The 21682-nt window shown below is 41.4% G+C and overlaps 1 protein-coding gene across 5 annotated transcripts in view; it reads left to right on the forward strand.

Moving 5' to 3' along the window:
* Window positions 1-21682, forward strand: part of map7b (microtubule-associated protein 7b) — a 160529-nt gene that overhangs the window by 38691 nt on the left and 100156 nt on the right. The window contains exon 1 of one of the 5 annotated variants that reach the window (XM_073056296.1): window positions 5432-6011. The exons of 1 other annotated variant lie outside the window; for it this stretch is intronic. In XM_073056296.1, the coding sequence (XP_072912397.1) occupies window positions 5882-6011 (130 nt within the window). In that variant the 5' untranslated portion in view covers window positions 5432-5881. Of the gene's footprint in view, window positions 1-5431; window positions 6012-21682 lie in introns of those variants that run through there. 3 more of the 5 variants (XM_073056297.1, XM_073056299.1, XM_073056301.1) reach the window with 3 other exon arrangements.

Consider the following 21682-nt stretch of genomic DNA (forward strand, 5'->3'; position numbering starts at 1 on the left):
TTCATCTCATTGAGTCTGCTCTGCTGATTCAATTTCCCTTTTCAGCTCCTCTGTCCTGCCCTCTCCCTGTGACATTTAATGTCCTTACTAATCAAGAACGTATTAACCTCAGTTTGAAATGTACCCAATGACTTGGCTCCATTCATACCCTCTGACTAAAGAAGCTGCTCCTCATCAGCGAATAAAGAGATTATCTTCCATTCTCTAGTCTTAGACTCTCCACTTCTTGGATACATCTTGTCCACGTTCACTCTATCTGATTATTTTAATATTTGGTAAGTTTCAATGAGATTGCCCCTCATTCTTCTAGATCTCAGTGAGTACAGGCCTAGAGCCATCAGACACTTCTCATACGTTAACGCTTTCAATCCTGGGATCATTCTTGTGAATCTCCTCTGGACCCCTCCACCGTCAGCACATTCGTTCCTAGATACAGGGCCAAAATTGCTCACAATATTTCAAATGCAGTCTGGTCAATGCTTTATAAAGCTCCATCATTACATCAAAATACTGGAGAAATTCAGAAGACCAGGCAGCATCCATGGAAAAGAATGCATCAATGTTTCAAGCTGAGACCCTTCGTCGGGACTGGAAAAAATAGATGAGTCAGAGTTAGAGGTTGGGGGGAGTGATGAAAGAAACACAAGGTGGGGGTGAAACTGGGAGGGGGGTTGGGGAGTGAAGTTAAGAGCTGGATAGTTGATTAGTAAAAGAGATTCAGGGTTGGACAAGGGGGAAATCTGATAAGAGGACAGAAGGCCGTGGAAGTAAGAAACGAGGGGGGAGGAGCACCAGAGAGAGGCGATATGATGAGAGGGAACTGGTAGGTGTAGCACTTGTTCCAATTGCAAGGATTAGTACCAGGAGAATGGTGAAGGGGTGGGGGAGATTACTGGAAGTTTGAGAAATCCATGTACATGCCATCAGGTTAGAGGCTACCCATCAACCCATATGGAATATAAGGCGTGGTTACTCCAATCCCGAGTGTAGCCTCATTGCGACAGTGGAGAAGGCCAATGACTGACATGTCGGAATGGAAATAGGAAGTGGAATTAAAATGGGTGGCCACCAGGAGATCCCACTTTTTCTGGTGGACAGAGCGTAGGTGCACAGCGAAGCGGTCTGCCAATCTGCATCAGGTCTTACCAATATATGGGAGGTCACACCAGGAGCACCAGATACAGTTGATGACCCCAACAGACTCAAGAGGGGAAGTGTTGCCTCACCTGGAAGGACTATTTGAGGCCCTGAATGGTAGTGTAGGGGCAGGTGCAGCACTTGTTCCAATTGCAAGGATTAGTACCAGGAGGGAGATCAGTAGGCAGGGATGAATGGACAAGGGAGTCACTGAAGGAGTGATCCCTGTGGAAAGCAGAAAGTGAGGGGGAGGGGGGAGAAGATGTGCTTGGTGATGGGATCCCACTGGAGAAAAGACCATAAGATATAGGAGCATAATTAGGCAATTTAGCCCATCAAGTCTTTTCTGCCATTTTTCATCATGACTGATCTTTGATCACACACTGCATACACCTGTCATATCCTTTGATGCCCTGACCGATCAGAAAATTGTCAACTTCCACCTTAAATATACCCCCAGACTTGGCCTCCACAGCAGTCTGTGGTAGAGCATTCCACAGATTCACTCTCTGTCTGAAAACAATCCTCCTTGCCTCTTTTCTAAAGGGTCAGCCTCAATTTATGAGTGTGCCCTCTAGTTCTGGATACCCCCACCAGAGGATGTATCCTCTGCATATCCATTCTATCCAGTCCTTTCAACTTTCAGTAGATTTCAATGAGATCACCCCCCCCCCCCCCCTCCACCGGCATTCTTCAAAATTCTAGTGATTGAAAAAGGGGAGGGCAGGGTGGAAGTTGGAGGCAACGTTGACGAAGTCGACAAGCTCCACATGGGTTCAGGAAGCAGCACCAATGCAGTCCTCGATGTAACATAGGAAAAGTTAAGGAGCGATATTGGTGTAGACTTGGAACGTAGACTGTTCCACATAGTCGACAAACAGGCAGCCATAGCTGAGACCCATGTCTACACCATTTGTTTGAAGGCAGTGGGAGGAACCAAAAGAGAAATGATTAAGAATGAGGACAAGTTCTGCCAGATGGAGGAGAGTGGTGGTGGAGGGGAACTGGTTGGGTCTGGAGTCCAAAAAGAAATGGAGAGCTTTGAGGCCTCCCTGCCTGGTGGGGGATGGAGGTGTATAGGGACTGGACATCCATAGTGAAAATGAGATGATCAGGGCCAGGGAACTTGAAGTCAGTGGAAAAAATCAAGAGTATGTGAAGTGTCATGGATGTAGGAAGGAAGACACTTGCCCTTCCAAGCAGAACAAGTGCTGCATCTGCCCCGACACCACCTCCTTCACTACCATTCAGGGCCCCAAGCAGTCCTTCCAGGTGAGGCAACAGTTCCCCTGTGTGTCTTTTGAGGTCATCTGCTGTATCCAGTGCTCCTGGCATGGCTTCCTGTATATCGGTGAGACACACCACAGACTAGGAGACTGCGTTGCCAAGCACCTATGCTCCATCTGCCAGAGAAAGCAGGATCTCCCAGTGGCCACCCATTTTAATTCCACTTCCCATTCCTATTCCCATTCCAGCATGTCAGGCCATGGCCTCTGCTACTGTCGTGAAGAGGCCACCCTCGTGTTGGAGGAGCAACACCTTATATTCATATGGGTAGCATCTAACCTGATGGCATGAACACAGATTTCTTGAACTTTAGGTAATCTCCCCCCTCCCATTACCATTTCCTTCCTTCCCCTTTTCCTTCTGTCTTCTCCTATCTGATTCCCCTTTCTCCAGCCTTGTGCTACTTTCACTAGCTTCCCCCTCTTTACTTCACCCCTCCCTTCTCCTGGTTTCACCTATCACCTTGTGGTTATTTCTCTGCTTCCCCCACTTTCTTACTCTAACCTCATCTTTCTTTTCCAGTCTTGATGGAGGGTCTTGGCCCAAAATGTCGACTGTACTCTTTTCCATAGATGCTGCCTGGCCTTCTGAGTTCCTCCTCCATTTTGTGTGTGTTGCTTGGATTTCCAGCATCTGCAAATTTTCTCTTGTTTGTGATTGGACTTGCCCATCATTACATCCATGCTTTTATATTCTAGTTCTTTTGAAATGAATACTAGCATTACATTTGCCTTCCTTACTAACAACTCAATCTGCAAATTAACCTTTAGGGAGTCCTGCACTCAGACTCCCAAATTCCTTTGCACCCCCGTTTTCTGAATTTGCTTCCCATTTAGAAAATAGTTTATGCCTTTATTCCTTCTACTAAAGTGCATGACCATACACTTCCCTACATTGTATTCCATCTGCCGTTTCCTTGCTCATTCTCTTTCTGTACAAGTGCTTCTACAGACTCTGTGCTTTCTTAACACTACCTGCCCCTCCATATATCTTTGTAACATCTATATACTTGGCCACAAAGCCATCAATTCTGTCATGCAGATCATTAACATATAGTGTAAAGAATTGGGGACCCAAGGCCACTAGTGTGGTGAACTACATATACCTGTCTGGACACCCCCCCCCCCCCCCCACCGCTGCCTGCTCCTGTGGCTGCTCCCACAGACCCCTGTATAAAGGCGATTGGAGGCACTGCTCCTCCCTCAGTCTCCAGGATGTTGTGTGATGGTCTCTTGCTGCTGATGGTGCTCTCTCTTCCAGCTAATAAAAGCCTATCTCTCACCTCACGTCTCCGAGAGTTATTGATGGTGCATCAACTAGTCACCAGCATTGAACCAGAAATGTATTTAGCTTTGAATGTCCTTTCTCTACTTCCTGCCTTTCTGTCCCCTTTAGAATGCTGTGATGAAGCTTTTGGTCATGTTTTTAAGTATTTCCATGGTGACTTCTTCATTTCTGCTAATTACCACTGTCAAACACACTTAGATGTTTGACTACATAATGATGCTAAATATGATCAAATGCTGTTTTGAGCCTTTTTCAAAAAAATCAGTACTCAGTTTTTCACCCTTGGTAAGTGGGGGATCCACTGTATAATTTGGTTAGGCCGCATTTAATGAACTTGGTCTAGTTCTGTTTTCACCGTCCAGGAAGGATGTGGACGCTTTGGAGAAGCTGCAAAAGAGGTTCACTAGGATATTGTCGATTAGAGTGTATTATGTGGAAGGAAAGGTTGGACCAACTTGGGGCATTGGCAGCTGAGGGAACATTGGATGGAAGCTTATACATTTATGAGCGGAATCAATAGGGTAAATAGAGTAGCTTTTCCCAGGATAGCAATGTCAAATACAAGAGAGCATGGCTTTGCAGTGAAATTTCAAGGGCAAGGTTTTTACAGAGCAGTCGGTGCCTGGAATGTATTGCTAGGGATAATGTTGGAAGCAGGCATGACAGTGGCATTTAAGAGGCATTCAGACAGGCACATGAATGTGAGGGAAATCCCTGATGGGTTTGATTTTCATTTGATATCATGACTCACACAGACATTATAGGCTGAAAGGCACATTCTTGTGCTGTACCACTATGTTCAGTAGAAAATTTATTTCAGTAGAGTTCACTGATGCAACATATTTTGACACCTAAGCTTTTCTTTATTTTGATTAAAAGAACTTGGGTTGGAAGGCTAGGTTTTTTTGGTTATTTATTTTTATTTATTTGTAGGGACAGTGCAGGGTAGGCCCTTCTGGCCCTTTGAGCCTACCCACTAGCAATCCACCAATGTAAACCAAGCCTAATCACGGGACAATTTGTAATGACCAATTAACCTACTAACCGGTACGTCTTTGGACTGTGGGAGGAAACCAGAGCACTTGGAGAAAACCCACACATTTCACAGGGAGGACAGAGGATGCCGATGTTGTACTTTGAACTTCGATGCTCCAAGCTGGAATAGTGTCACTCTAATTGCTACATTACTGTGACGCCCTAATTAGATTAGTACTATTAAACACGAGTTCATTGTTCTTAACACTAACATTTTTTTGCGAGAAATATAGCTTATAGGCGAGTAAAGATTATGATTTAAACTAACTGAGTGTACTGTCGTATTTGATAAAGCTCATTAGGAAGATTGGAAGTTGATTTTGCTAAGCTTTGGCAGGAAAACAATATGACTACCGCACAAGATTTGGATTTTCTAAACATAAATTGTAAGACTAATGCTTTGAATTTCATATACTCTTGCTGGTCTTCTAAGTTGAAATGAACTGTATTGTAGCTTGCTTGAAATGCTTTTTTAAAAATCTAGTGGTCTTGTATAGGTTGTGTTTTCACATATTGAGCAGCTGCTTTATATGTGATGTCTTGAGCTTTTTATAATTCTGCCTCTGTCCAGCAGTCAGCTGTTTATGCAGGCATTATCCTCTCCTCTAACTGCTGTGGCTGAAGGGAAAGGCAATGCCCTGAATTTAATAGTGCTTATTCGTAAATTGTTTGAACATTGGAAATGAAGTAGCAGCATTAGGCAGGCTGTGATATCCAGCTGATGGGACATTTATAGATTCTTTGCATTTGTGTATGTCACTGTTGTTGTGGCAACTGTTTTAATAGATGTGTTTTTTATTTTCTTGTGCATCATTTTTTCCTCTGGCTTAAGTGCTTCTGCAGGAAGGAGAAAGGCGTGCACCAGGATCTAATTGTGAGCATTGCTGCAGGTCAAAGTCTGGAGAGATAACCTGCTAAAGCAGTGGTTAATTAGACATGAAAGGAGAGAAGCTGTAAACATGAAATCTGCACTAATTATTTAATATTTGTCAGCTGTCACCATTCACCCTGAAAAAAAATCTGTTCAACATGCACAGATGTGTGGAGCTTTGTGGTGGTCCTCTTTTAAGTCCATTTTATTAAGCTGCTGTATCAGTGGCTGTAGTGGTTCATTATCAACAACAGTCATAACAGCATGCCGGGCTCAACCACTGTTGGCAAACAGAGGTTGAAGAAGACGAGTGCAAAGTCAAGGCTTCATGGTTTGTTCACTATTAATGAAGAAGATGAACTGCATCGAACTAGAAATTCCAGAACTGAAGAAGGTATGTACAAATCAGATTGTTTTATAAGCAGTAATTTCTATAATGATATATTCATGTGATATCTTCTCATTATAAACTAATTCAAGTAATATTTCAGAAATTTTAATGATGCTATGTTGTAGTCTTCTGATCTTGGGATTCTCTTCCAAATGTACTAATTTTATTTTTAATCATGGTGAGAACATAAATTATTGCATAGCCTAAAAGGTAATGATCCCAATTTCCTTTCTATATTATAAGTTTATCTGCCTTTATTTTGGAGGAAGTTGTTAATATGTTGAGCAAATTGAAAAGTACATTTAAAATAAATTTGATGCACCATTCAGTCCAGTAAAATCCTGCTATTCGGAATGTGAAGAGTAGCCTTGAACAATTGTTTATCCTTAGCAGCAGTGCCCTGCAGTGATGGCTCTGACAGTATGCTAGCTTTGTACAATATAATTGGTGCTTTAGTCGACCCAGAGCTACAAATTGCAACATACTGCTGTTTTTGTTTAGATATTGCATTAGATGAGTGCCCAGGAACATTTTGCATTTCTAGTTTGACCTTCATTCTTTTATAGTTGCTGATAAAATGTAGAGCTAGGTTTACTGAGTCATTATTTTGCTTCACTATTGCAAGAAAAATCAAATGAAATTATTTTTTTAACTAAAAATCAAAATCAAATTTAACTAAACCATTCCTGCTGTATGCCTGTATTATATTTGCCATTTACCCCATAGAATAAACTTGCCTTGAGTTAGACTCTCAGTGAAGTCATTGGTTTTGGTTTGTTTATCTTGCTAGCACAGTGGATGTAGACATCATAATTCAAAATATACAGATAGTCAGTTGAACTTGTCTTTTGTAAATAACTTCAAAGAAAATTAATAAAGTTCTTTTATGAATTCAGTTTCCAAATGTCTGATATGACACTAATGTATTACTTTTTATTAATTTAATGTCTCCTTTGAAGATGCTTTATTTTTATTGAGCAAAGGTTTCTTCAGTGTATTTTACAAAAATATTATTCATGAGCTTTTAAGCTTTATCTGCCTCCTATTACAGTAAATATCGTGTTTACAAAAAAATCAGTGTCCCATACTCTATTATACTTGATTATTATTTTGAAAAGAATTGATTCTGTGGCATTATTAATGTGGGCTCTATGTTATACTTTTAGCATAATCTTCTTATTTGGTTGCATAGTAAAGTATTTTTAGTTGATTGACATATTTTTGGTTAACTGCAGTTGTAGAATTTGGCAGATGTGAATAATTTAATGCAAAGGCCAGGATATGAAGAAATTGGGCCAAAGATAGCCAAGCAAGAGCAGCAGATTTATTTATTTGCAATAATGTAGTTTTAGGTGTCTATGAAAGCAAAATATGCAAAAATGCTTAATAGATATGACTTTGAAGATGGGAGTTTGTTTTTAAATTCACACTGGTTTCTGGTCAGAATGTGGCTGCTGACACATTTCTTTTTTTTATTGTTTGACTTACAAAACAGGATCATTATATTGATCAGAAGAGCCTGAAGGGCAAAGTTTTTTTTAAAAAAGCTTGTTATATCTGTCCCTACATGAGGGGAATTCTTCACATTTGTATCTTGGGTTACTACAGACGATTTACTAGTGAATGATAGAATTGTCCTTTATTTGAAATGCAGTCTTTCTGTGGCCATGAGATTGGCCATATATAATGGACACATATGTTTATGTAACTCATACTTTAAACTTTTTAAGCTTTAACTTCTCCATTGTTTCTCATTATTTTTAAAACTTAAATGTTCTTTAAACCGGACCTGGAAATTTAAAAGTTAAACTTCCTCTGTGTTAACTAATGCACTGCTTGTGAGAATTGATAAGATGTTTCCGGCTTGAAAAGCAAAGGTTTTTAAGCTATTTCCCTCCTGCAATTTGAAGTATTTTGTTAGATATGTTACGCCTGTGCCCAACTCTGAGGGGTCGAAGGGTCCCAAAGTAGCCCCCTCCATTTTGAGAATCGCAAGATCGCTATTAATTCAGGTCAGGAGACCCAGGAAATGAGAGAGAGATGTTTGGAATGTCTTGGCCCCTCGGCGATACAAAGCTACGGGAAACGGCCAATGTCTCTTGGAGACGGAATTGTGTATTGAGTACTGTGCTTCGTGGAAGCCTCAGGCAACGTGGGCTGGTTGGGGGATGGCATCATTCCACTCTGATTGACATCTGAGACCCCGTGAGTGGGGATAAAAGAGGGTCTGTGGGAACAGCCCCTCAGACACACCAGAAGACACGCTAGAAATCCTGTAACAGCGTAATAGCGAAAGCCGGTGGAAAGTCCATGTGCGTCCTTTTCCATTTGCCTCGGAATTGGTGGGCTTTGCCATGGAAGAACGGCTTTAGCTAACACAAAGGAGAAATCAGCCCCAACGACTCTCGAGGGATTGACATCATAAAAGGAATGGGCAAGTTTAAACTCTCTCTCTTGACTCCAACCAAAGGCTGCAGCCTGCAGCTTGAATGAACTTGAGTGACTTTTATATTTCCATCGGACACGATAGAGCTATTTCTTATTGCTTATTATTATACCCGCGCTTTTAGATTTAGTATTGACGACGTATATTATCTGTATGTTTGCATCGATGTTATTTTTGGGTATTTTTATCAATAAATACTGTTAAAAATAGTACCATCAGACTTCAATGGACCTCTCTATCTTTGCTGGTAAGTGACCCAGTTATGGGGTACGTAACAGATATTTCATATGCTGGAGCTTGTGATTTGTAGTGTAGATTCAAATTTAACTAATGATAAAGCAAAGTAAACCTGTTTTTTTTTTTAGTAAGATATGCACTTGGTTCTACCCTGTTGCAATTTCCAATCCGGAAATGTCGTTTTCAACCAATACATCAGATCATCACAATTTGTTGCCAAAATGTGCCTGACAATGCTTCTTTGCTTTTTATCTGTTGTCTGGTTAATGCCTTTTGCCTGGAATCTTTCTCCTCCTCTATTTTGAAAACTTCCAAGATACTGAGCATTTTTGACCTTTCCCTCTAAATTTTCCTCTTATATTTTAATAAATCTCCTCTGCATTGATATTCTCTTTACATTTGGTAATACATGCAGTATAAGATTCAATACTCTAGTCTAGAAAAGCTGCCAGTCCCAGGCTTACTGGATTTAAGGAATTTTCCTTGAATATGTCTAGCCAAAGCATATCTTTGATAACACTAACATGACCACTTTTTCATGTTTCCTGAAACCCCAGCTATAAAGAAAATGTACTTCTTTTCATTCTCATGTAATTGTTGTACCTGTTTTAAAATTGTTCAATTTAGTTCATAGCTTCCCTCATTCTTCCTCATCAAAATATCTAATTTTATAGTTTTGTATTTAATTCAAAGTTTAAAGTACATTTATTAGCAAAATATCTGTATGCATTATACAACCTTGAGATTCGACTCCTTACTGACAGCCACAAAAAAGAAATCAAAAGAAGCAATTAAAAAAAAAGACCAACAAACACCCAGTGTACCAAGAGAGAAAACAAAGCATAAATCGTGCAAACAATGAAAGCAAGCAACACCTTCAGAATGAAAGTGAGTCCATAGACACGAAGCCTGGAGGAGGCCCACAGCCTAAGCCTTAGCACAGCGAAGAGCAGAGCAAGCTTGTGGAGCAGCAAGCAGAACTGGCCTGACCCTTGCCTCCGGTCCCAAAACCCAGCCTTTTGAATCCATCTAGCCCAGCATTTAAATCATCCAAACATCCGGTAGTCCCTCGCATTAGGACCTGGGTCCTGTCGTATCGATATGCACTGAGCCTAGCCCCACCGCCAAGTTTCAGCTTCACACACCCCAACACTGTCTCGTCCTTGCTCCGACTTTGCATCGCACCTTCATGTCTTGACCATTGAGTCAGCCTCGCCTTCGCTTGCTTCTTCATTGTTTGTGGTGATCATTTATTGTAATTTTTAATTGAAAAAGTGTTATTAATAAAGTATTTAGTTGTATTTCTTTGGGAACTGCCAGTAAGTTGTTGTTCATCTTTAGAAGTGCGATTTTAAAAGATTATTTTGTTCATCTGCCTGTTTTCTGATCTGTTACTTTTCCTCATTGCTGTATTTCTACACTCAGTGACCACTTTATTTGGTACAGGAGTGGAACCCGGTGGGTCTTCTGCTGCTGCAGCCTATCTACTTCAAGGGTTGATATGTTCATTCAGAGATGTTCTTCTGTACACCACTGTTGTATCTTATAGTTATTTGAATTGCTGTCTCCTTCCTGTCAGCTTGAACCAGTCTGGCCATCTCCTTTGACCTCCCTCATTATTAAGGCATCTTTGCAAACAGAGTTGCCCTTCGGTGCATCTTTTTTTGTTCTTGCATTATTCTCTGTCTAGAGACTTGTACATGAAAATCCTAAGAGGTCACTAGTTTCTGGGATACCCATCTGACACCAACAGTCATTCCCTGATCAAAGTCACTTGGATCATGTTTCTTCTCTATTCTGATGTTTGGTCTGAGCAATAACAATAACTTCATGACCATATCTGCATGCTTTTATGCATTGAGCTGCTGCCACATGATTGGCTGATTAGATATTTATATTAACCAGCAGGTTTGCAGGTGTATGGAATAAAGTGGCCACAGTGTACATTTTATGTCTGAGAAGAGCTTTTGAAATTATATTCTATTCCCAAGCTTGTTATTCAGGTGCTTTAAAGCTGAAAGTTTATAATAGTGTTTTGTGATACCTTACAGTAAGGAAAGCAGTTCCTCACAATACTGCTTTCTTTTGCCTGTAACCAATCCTGTATCCACAAACCTTGTTCCCAGTTGTCAGTTTTATTAAAATTTGTTATGTTTCATTTCATGTGCATAAGTCTTGATTACGACATTTTGTTGCTTCAAATAACTCATCCAAGTGATCAAATAGAAATCATTTGTCCTTTTCTTAGAAAAAAGTCATTGGGTCGCATGGTCTGTATTGATGCAAGTGACTATTTTGTCGTACTTGCAAGATCACTCCCAAGAGCCCACTAGGGAATCAGCTATTCTGGATTGGGTCTTATGCAATGAGCCAGAATTGATTTGAGAGCTTAAGGTAAAAGAACCCTTGGGGGAAAGTCTTCATAGATATGATTGAATTCACCCTTAAATTTGAGAAGGAGCAGCTAAAGTCAGATGAATCAGGATTACAGTGGAGTAAAGGGAATTACGGAAGCATGGGAGATGAGTTGGCCAGAATTATTTGGAAAAGAACACTGACAGAGATAATGGCAGAGCAGCAATGGCTGGAATTTCTGGAAGCAATTTGATGAGCAAACTAGAGAGCCTGAAGGTAGATAAGTTCCTAGGTCCTGATGAGATGCATCCCAGGGTGCTGAGGGAATTGGCGGAGCTTATAGTAGGCGTGTTGGTAATCATTTACCAAAATTCTCTAGACTCTGGGCAGGTCCCGGCAGATTGGAAGACAGCAAATGTCATGCCACTTTTTAAAAAAGGATGTAGGCAAAAGATGGGCAACTAGCTTAACATCTGTAGTTGGGAAAATGCTTGAAGCTGTCATTAAGGAAGAAATAGCGAAACATTTAGAAAGGAGTAGTTCCATGAGACAGGCGCAGCATGGATTCAGAAAGGGCAGGTCCTGTTTGACAAACTTGCTGGAGTTCTTTGAGGACATACTGAGTGCAGTGGATAGGGGTGGATGTCGTACAATTGGATTTCCAGAAGGTGTTTGGCAAGGTGCCACACAAGAGACTTATTAATAAGATGCGGATGCATGGAGTTGGAGGAAGTGTATTGGCATGGATAGTGGATTAGTTAACAATAGAAGGCAGAGAGTTGGTATAAATGAGTGTTTCTCTGGTTGGTGGTGAGTAGGGTGCTGCTGGGCCCGCAGCTGCTTACAATTTACATTGATGATTTGGAAGAGGGGACTGAGTGTAGCGTAGAAAAATTTGCTGATGACACTAAACTGAGTGGAAAAGCAAATTGTACAGAGGATGTGGAGTCTGCAGAGGGATATAGATAGGTTAAGTGAGTGGGCCAAGGTCTGGCAGATGGAATACAATGTTGGTAAATGCAAGATCATCCACTTTGGAAGGAATAATAGAAGAGCAGATTATTATTAAAATGGTGAAAGGTTGCAACATGCTGTTGCGCAGAGGGACTTGGGAGTGCTTGTGCTTGAATTGCAAAAAGTTGACTTGCAGATACAACAGGTTATTAAGAAGGCAAACTGAATGTTGGCCTTCATTGCTAGAGGGATTGAATTCAAGAGCAGAGGGGTCATGATGCAACTATACAGGGTACTGGTGAGGCCGCACCTGGAGTACTGTGTGCAGTTCTGGTCTCCATACTTAAGGAAGGATATGCTGGCTTTGGAGGCAGTGCAGAGGAGGTTGATTCCAGGGATGATGAAGGGGTTAACCTATGAGGAGAGATTGAGTTGCCTGGGACTATACTCTCTGGAATTCAGAAGAATGAGAGGGGATCTTATAGAAACATACAAGATTTTGAAAGAGATAGATAAGATAGAAGTAGGAAAGTTGTTTCCATTGGTAGGTGAGGCTAGAACTAGGGGACATTGCCTCAAGATTCAGGGGAGAAGACTTAGGATGGAGATGAGGAGAAACTGTTTTTCTTAGAGAGTGGTGAATCTGTGGAATTCTCTGCCCAGGGAAGCAGTTGAGGCTTCTTCACTAAATATATTTAAGATACAGTTTGATAGATTTTTACATAGTAGGGGAATTAAGGGTTATGGGGAAAAGGCAGGTAGATGGAGCTGAGTTTATGGACAGATCAGCCATGATCTTATTGAATGGTGGGGCAGGCTCGATGGGCCAGATGGCCTACTCCTGCTCCTATTTCTTATGTTCTTATGGAAGGCACTGGATATATGCATTGCAAAGAGGAAGAAGTGTTCTATAGCATAGATGACACAGCCATGGCTAACGAGAAGTCAAAGCCAACATGAAAGCCAAAGAGCATATAATAGATCAAAGATTAGTGTGAAGTTAGAGGATTGGGAAGCTTTTAAATACCAACAGAAGGCAACTAAAAATGTCATTAAGAAGGTAAGGATGGAATGTAAAAGCAAGCTCGCCAATAATATTAAAGAGGATACCAAAACTTTCATAAGATACTCGGTGTATAAGAGAGGTGAGAGTGGATATTGGACCACTGGAAAATGATGCTGAAGAGATGGTAGTGGACATGGAAATTGCAGACTAACTGAATAACTATTTTGCATCAGTCTACACTGTGAAAACTCTAGCAGTATGGTGGAAGTACCAGGTGTCAGGAGTCATGAAGTGTGTGAAATTACCATTACTAGAGAAAAAGTTCTTAGGAAACTGAAAGATCTGAAGGTAGATAAGTCACCTAGACCAGGTGGAGTACACCCAAAGGTTCTGAAAGAGGTGGCTGAAGAGATCATGGAGGCATCAGTAATAATCTTTCAAGAATTACTAGATTCTGGAATGGTTCCGGGGTACTGGAAAATTGCAAATGTCATTGTACTCTTCAAGAGGGGAGAAAGACAGAGGAAAGGAAACCATAGGCCAGTTAGTTTGACCTCAGTGGTAGGGAAGATGTTGGAGTCGATTATTAAGGATGAGGTCTCAGGGTACTTGGAAGCACATGATAATATAGCTGTGGTCAGCATGGTTTCTTCAAGGGAAAATCTTGCCTGTGAAATCTGTTAGAATTCTTTGAAGAAATAACAAGCAGGACAAAGGAGAATCAGTTAATGTTGTGTACTTGGATTTTCAGAAAGCCTTTGACAAAGTGCCACACATGAGGCTGCTTGACAGCTACAAGCCCATGGTATTACAGGAAAGGTTCCAGCCTGGATAAAGCAGTAGCTGATTGGCAAAGAGTGGGAATATAGGAAACCTTTTCTGGTTGGCTGGCAGTGACTTATGGTATTCCACAGGGGTATGTGTGGGGACTTGTTCTTTTTGTGTTACATGTCAATAACTTGCATGATGGAATTATTGCAAAGTTTGCAGATCTTATGAAAATGGGTCAAGGGGCATGTAGTTTAAAAGAAGTAGAGAGGCTACAGAAGGACTTGGATGGATTAGGAGTATGGGCAAATAAATGGCAGATGGAATACATTGTTGAGAAGTGTATTGTCTTGCACTTTTGTAGAAGGAATGAAAGGGTTGACTATTTTTGAAATGGAGAAAAAATAAAAAAACTGAGGTGTAAGGGGGCTTGGGAATCTTTGTGCAGGATTCTCTAATTTGTAAATTAAGTGTGGTGAAGAAGGCAAATGCAATGTTAGCATTCATTTCAAGAGCACTAGAGTATAAAAAAGTAAGGGTGCAATGTTGAAACTTTATAAAACACTGGTGATGCTTGAAGTATTGTGAGCAGTTTTGGGCCCCTTAGAAAGGATGTGCTGAAGCTGGAGAGGGTTCAAAGGAGGTACATGAAAATGATTCCAGGATTGAATGGCTTATCATATGAAGATCATTTGATGGTTCTGGGCTTGTGTTCACTAGAATTCAGATGAATGAGAGTTGTTATGTACCCCGTAACTGGGTCACTTACCAGCAAAGATAGAGAGGTCCGTTGTAGTCTGATGGTACTATTTTTAACAGTATTTATTTATAACAATACACAAATAATATCAGTGCAAACATACAGATAATATACGTCGTCAATACTAAATCTAAAAGTGCGGGTATAATAATAATCAATAAGAAGTAGCTCTATCGTTGTCTAGGGGATAATGTATTGTCCGATGGAAATATAAGAGTCATTTTAGTTCATTCAGGCTGCAGCCTTTGGTTGGAGTCAAGAGAGAGAGATTTTGGAACTTGCCAGAGTTTCCTTTTTTATGATGTCGATCCTTCGAAATGTCGTTGGTGTCCTTTTCCTTTTAGCTAAGCCGTTCTTCCGTGGTCAGTCCCGCCAATCCCAGGCAACGGGAAAGGACGCACGCGGGCCCCACCAGCTGTCGCTATTAAACGCTGTCACGGGATTTCTAACGTTTCTCCTGGTGCGTCTAAAGGGGTTGTTCCCCAGACCTTTTATCCTTACGGCGTCTCAGATGTCAATCAGGTTGGAATGATGCCATCCCTCAACCAGCCCACTGTTGGGCTTGAAATTCTGCCCTGTGTTAGTTTAGGAAGAGAGACAACCAACACCGGAATATTACAAAACTTGGGTTTATTGCAGAATTCGTAACTGGCACAGCGAATACATGGAGTCGCTGGAGAAGGCGCGTTCCGTCTTCCCCTTACAATCTGCTCTTATTTATATCCCTTTTCCCCATTCCAACCCCTCGCTACACATATTTGGTAAGGCCGAACTCTGTTGTACATATTAGGTGATATCGGGCACTTGTGTCCCCCTTATTGGCCCGATGCCATTCACTCACGTGTTACCTGTTTCTTTTGTTTATTAAATCGCGTGACACTAGCAGTTTCGGTGTAGCGGAATCCCCAGTTCCGCTTCCCCCCTCCCTTGCATTCCGGTCTCCTAATATTACGTGAGCCACTCCTGACCTGTAATGGCAGTCTCGAATTAACCCTAACATTAACCCTAACACTCCCTCCCTTGGCCTCCCAGAGGCCACATCCTTTACAAGCTTTTCCGCGGCTGCCGGGATCAGGCAGGGAGGTGAGCGTCCCCCGGCACTCTTTGGCGTGTCCTCCCTATTTGCATATCCTGATTTGTCCGACCTAGGGTCATAAAATATGGGTAGGGGTTCCCTAAACATCGGCAATTTTTACAAGTAGCATGCAACATTTCAGAAGACTTATTCAAAAGCAACTCTCAATTTCCCCCTCTGCACGGCCCATTCCAGTCCGTGTTCTCCCATAGTGCGTCCGTTTCCGGGAGGGCCGTGTCCTCCCTCTCCATCGGGAACAAGGGTGCCTGGTACGCCGGTGGAGGTCCATTCTTTCCAGTCAAGGCTCGATCTATAGTCCGGATGACTAGGGTCCTGATACAGGGTATGCAACAACAACCACACGTGATAAAGATAGCAATTGAAATAGACAGTCCTAGAGCCGACTGTCCCAGAAACGCTCCCCACTTGCCAGAGGTCTTATTTAGCCAGTAGAAAATGATGCCAATTATTGTCCCCCTCCCTTCTTACCTTTTAATGCCCTGTTGGAGACCTCGGTGACAGGGTATGGACCATGCCACCGTTTTCCGTTCCAGGTGAGCTTCCCCGGGCCTCGGAGGAACACTTCCACTCCTACCTTGATGGTGTCCGACCCCTGCGGCTGCTCACTGTTAGATTATTGAACTCGCACAGTTATCAATTTTACCATATTTCTAAAAACTCTCATATACTCTGTCACTCAACACGCAAACGTCTGAGTTTTGGTAACTTGAAGTTGAAGTACTCCATGGCTCCCTAGTACACGGAGAGGATCAAATGTGGGACAGTCGCCTTTCAAAACCTGACCTTTGCGTGGGAGATTTCTCCTCTTAACAACCAGTCTAAGGTAGGCGCCGTCAGTATCCCTGTGTACTACGGTGTACCGCGACACTTTTCTCCTCCTCACTCCTGAGACTTTTATGCCCTTCGTGGGCGGCGGGTACCCTCACTCAGAAGACTTTTCCACGGGCGGAGGATCTTCCTAAAAAACTGATAAGAGTTAGTACTTACCAGTCACGATTCTGCACCGGGAATGATCTCTCCCAGGGTAATTTGGGGTTGGTGAGGATCCGTCAGCAGACAAGATCTAACTTGGTGATTTAACTGTTTAGTGGAAGTCTTCGATATAACAGGCACTTCCTGACCTTAGTAGAGGTTGCGGCCGCAAGTTGTCTGCTGTCGGACCCGCCAGCCTGTGTTGTCTCTCCCTCCCCACGTCGGGGTCACCAAATGTTGGGCTTGAAATTCTGCCCTGTGTTCGTTTAGGAAGAGAGACAACCAACACCGGAATATTACAAAACTTGGGTTTATTGCAGAATTCGTAACTGGCACAGCGAATACATGGAGTCGCTGGAGAAGGCGTGTTCCGTCTTCCCCTTACAATCTGCTCTTATTTATATCCCTTTTCCCCATTCCAACCCCTCGCTACACATATTTGGTAAGGCCGAACTCTGTTGTACATATTAGGTGATATCGGGCACTTGTGTCCCCCTTATTGGCCCGATGCCATTCACTCACGTGTTACCTGTTTCTTTTGTTTATTAAATCGTGTGACACTAGCAGTTTCGGTGTAGCGGAATCCCCAGTTTCGCTTCCCCCCTCCCTTGCATTCCGGTCTCCTACTATTACGTGAGCCACTCCTGACCTGTAATGGCAGTCTCGAATTAACCCTAACATTAACCGTAACACCACTATGGTCATTCCCTGAGGGCTTCAATGAATAGTACAGTACTCAATACACAATTCCGTCTCCAAGAGACAATGGCCGTTATCCGTGGCTTTGTATTGCGGAGGCCAGGACACATTCCAAACCCATGAGGATTCTCTCTCATTTCCTGGGTCCCCAGACCTGAATTAATAGCGATCTTGCGATTCTCAAAAAGGAGGGGGCTACTTTGTACCCTTTGGCCCCTCAGAGTTGTGACACGTTCGTAACGGGTAACCTAATTGAAACCAATCGAATGGTGAAAGGCCTTGATAGAGTGGATGTGGAAAGGATGTTTCCTATGTTGGGAGAGTCTAAGACCAGTCACAGAGAGTCACAGCCTCAGAATAGAGGGACATCGTTTTAGAACAGAGATGAGGAGGAATTTCTTTAGCTAAAGAGTGGTGAATCTGTGGACTACTTTGCTACAGGCAGCTGTGGAAGCCAAGTTTTTATGTATATTTCAGGCAGAGGTTGACAGATTCTTGATTGGTCATGGCATGAGAGGAAAATTGGATCAGTCATGATGAATTGATGGAGCAGACTCAATAGGCCAAATGGCTTAATTCTGCTCCTATATTATTTGGTCTTATAAATGTTTATAGCAAAATAAAGTATCTGTTTTATTTCTCATCAGATTCCAAGCGGATTATTATGTGATAAATTGTAGAACTTTATGATGAAGTATTTGTTGAAGATATGGTAGAAAGACTAAAAATGTAACCAAAAGTTGTACTTTTGCTTTATAAGAGCAATATCAAACAAAGTTTTAAGCAACTATAGAGAAGATATTGGGTGGGTTGCATAGTCAAAGCTAGGTCAAATGAGGTAGTCTTTATTAAGGAACCTCATAAAGAATTTAACTTTGGAGGCACATCCATCAATGGTGGATAGTGCCAAAAGTGTAGAAATGGAATGACTGATATCAAACAGGCATGAAAACGTTCAGATAGTCAGGCAGCATCTGTAGAAAGAGTAACATAGTTAATGTTGCAGAGATCCAGATGAAGGTTCTCAACCAGAAATGTTGACTGTCCATTTTCTTCAATAGATGCTACCTGACTTGCTGAGTTCCTCCAGCATCTCACGTCAATCATGTATCAGATGGAAGATGCTTCATTAGAGTTGGAAGGAACTCTACTTGGAGCACAAAGTTTTGGAATGTTTGTAAATATATTGATGTGACCTCAGACAACAGGAGTTTGAATTGGTAAATGGGGACACTGTGGCATGGAGCAACACTGCATTTGCTCCTGGCAGAGATGGAGAAAATATGTTCACCTCATACTGATGTCAGAAGAATAGCATGAAAAGTCTGAGACAAAGATGGATCTGAATGAGATTGAGTAAGTTTTGTCAAGATACAGTGCCTATAAAAACATTACAACATTGAATCACAGTGGAATTAATCTGGCTTTTTTGATACTGATCAACACAAAAAGATTTGTGTGTGAAAGTGAAAATAGATCTCTACAAAGTGATCTAAGTTAATTACAAATGTAAAACACAAAATAATTGATTACCTAAGTATTTGCTCATTTCACGTCCATATTTAGAAGATGTACCTTTGCCAGCAATTACAGCCCTGAGTCTGTGTGAATAGGTCTCTTATCAGTTTTGCACATCTGGATACTGCAATTTTCCCCATTCTTCTTTACTTAACTGCTCAAGCTCTGTCAGATTGCAGGGGGGTTAGTGAGTGAACAGCCCTCTTCAAGTACGGCCACAAATTCTCAATTAAATTGAGGTCTGGGCTCTGATTTGGCCACTTCAGGACATTAACTTTGTTGTTTTTAAGTCATTCCTGTGTAGCTTTGGCTTTCTGCTTGGGATCATTGTCTTTTCCCAAATCTCAGTTCTCTTGCAGACTGCATCAGCTTTTCCTCCAGGATTTCCCTGTAATTTGGTGCATTCATTTTACCCTGTACCTTTACAAGCTTTCTAGGGCCTGCTGCAGTGAAGCATCCCCATAGCATGATGCAAAAACACACTATGCTTCACAGCAGGGATGGTGTGTTTTTGATGTGCTGTGTTTGGCTTGTGCCAAATATATTGTTTTAGTCTGATATCCAAAAAGCTCAATTTTAGTTTCATCAGACCATAGAACCTCCTTCCAGCTGACTTCAGAATCTTCCACATGCCTTCTGGTAAACTTTAGCTGAGATTTTGTGTGAGTCTTTTTCAACCGTGGCTTTCTCTTTGTCACTCTCCCATAAAGCAGTGACTGGTGAACCACCTGGGCAACAGTTGTATGCGCAGTGTCTCCCATCTCAGCCACTGAAGCTTGTAACTCCTCCAGAGCTGTCATAGGTTTCTCAATGGCCTCCCTCATTAATCCCCTCTTGCATGGTCACTCAGTTTTTGAGGACAGCATGCTGTAGACAGACAGACTTACAGCTGTGCCATAGTTTTTCCATGTCTTGATGATTGACTTAACTGTTCTCTAAGGGATATTCAGTAACTTGGAAATTTTCTTGTATCCATCTCCTGACTTCAGCATTTCAGTAACCTTTTCATGGAGTTGCTTGGAGTGTTCTGTTGTCTTGATGGTGAAGTTTTTGCTAGGATACTGACTCACCAGCAGTTAGACCTTCCAGATACAGATGTATTTCAACACTTTGACCACACAACGGTATCAAAAAACAGATCTCCATTTAACTACCGTAATTGTGATTTCTAAAACCAATTGGCTGCACCAGCGATAGATTAGTGTGTCATATTAAAGGGAGGTGAATACTTATGCAATGAATTATTTTGTGTTTTATATTTGTAATGAATTTAGATCACTTTGTAGAGATTGGTTTTCACTTTGACACGAAAGAGTCTTTTTCTGTTGATCAGAGTAAAAAAAAAGCCAAATTAAATTAACTGTGATTCAATATGTAAACCAATAAAACATGAAAACTTCCGGGGTTTGGGGTTAAATACTTTCTATAGGCACTGTACATGTGGAACTTTTATTCCAGGTAGGCTGCGTATGAAAAATTGGTGTCTCATGTTTCAGAGGGATAGTCTTGAGCCTTTATAGTAGTTTAAGTAGGTGGGCCAGGTGATAGCTTTGTCTTTGCTTCTTTTAAGCAAGTCCATAGCAGTGAATCAAAAATATGCCAGAGAAGTTTGATTGCTATCAGGATGCTTGAATTGGAGCTGCTTCCTTTTAAAGTTGACTTTTTTGCCTTTGGTTTGAATTTGCTATGAAATATGGGTGTTATAACATAGTTGCTGAGTTTTAATATCTCTGAAACCCAGTGTCTAGATCTTTCTATCATCTTGACTGAAATGAGAATCAAAGCTGCTTTCATTGTTGCCAGTGACCCACTTTTGGATAAAGCTTGTGGGTTTTGTTTTTAATGTACTTTTGTTAGGGTTCTGTGTGTAAGTTTATTCTTGTACATGTAACACCTTGAGAAAGTTTTCACTGCTAATGTAATGGTCTTTCTGTAGTAGCAATGTTTGTGGTATGGCTAGAGATAATGGGGGCTTTGGAATGTGCGCCATCCAATGAAGGGAGTGTTTTATTTCTTCTTGTGTGCCTGTGGCCAAGGTGATCTGGGTCTTTTGTTCAGTGGAAGATGAAGAGAAAAGATGCCAGAAAGGAGAGGTCTTGGAGTGGAGCTGGGAGTTGACGAACCCCGGGGAAATCGACGGAGGACCAAGAGAAGCCGTGAACTCCAACTTGTGCACATTAGACTGTTTCATTAAAATGGACCCTTTTTGTTTTACTTTACTAACCCTTCAGTCAAATTAAGAATTATAAAGCTAAATCATTTATTTGCATATGGTATACTGTCTGTTATTTCGTGGCACATTTGTAACAGGGTAACACATCACACAGCATCCACACAAATAGGAGGTTTTGCACCTCAATCTCATATGTTTGGTGGGGCCAGAGACAGTCTTCCCTAGACTTACGCAGCCGACAGAACCTCAGGGTTACGCACAATTTAACTGCCTTGTTAATTTATACCCTTTGTTGGACACTGGAATGAGGAACATTGTCATTGACAATCATTAGAATTGTAGGAGAGTTAAGATGCAAAATTATCTAAGGTGAATTTAATTAATGTAGGATTTGGAATAGTTTGCCCAAAAGGTGACAAAAACAAATGAAAATGTTAAATAATTTTTAGATGAAATGCATAATAGATATTAATGCTAAGCAGAGAATACACTTTATAGATGTAAGCTGTTGACGAGAAATCTTTCAGACAAGCAACCAGTGTGCAAAAGACAACAAACTGTGCAAATACAAAAGGAAAAAATAATTAATAAATGAATAAGCAATTAATATCCGAGAACATAAGATGGAGAGTTATTGAAAGTGCTTCCAAAGGTTGTGAGAACAGTTCAGTGATGGGGCAAGTATTATTG

Source organism: Hemitrygon akajei, chromosome 9 (genome assembly GCF_048418815.1).
Source record: "Hemitrygon akajei chromosome 9, sHemAka1.3, whole genome shotgun sequence".
Classification (NCBI taxonomy): domain Eukaryota; kingdom Metazoa; phylum Chordata; class Chondrichthyes; order Myliobatiformes; family Dasyatidae; genus Hemitrygon; species Hemitrygon akajei.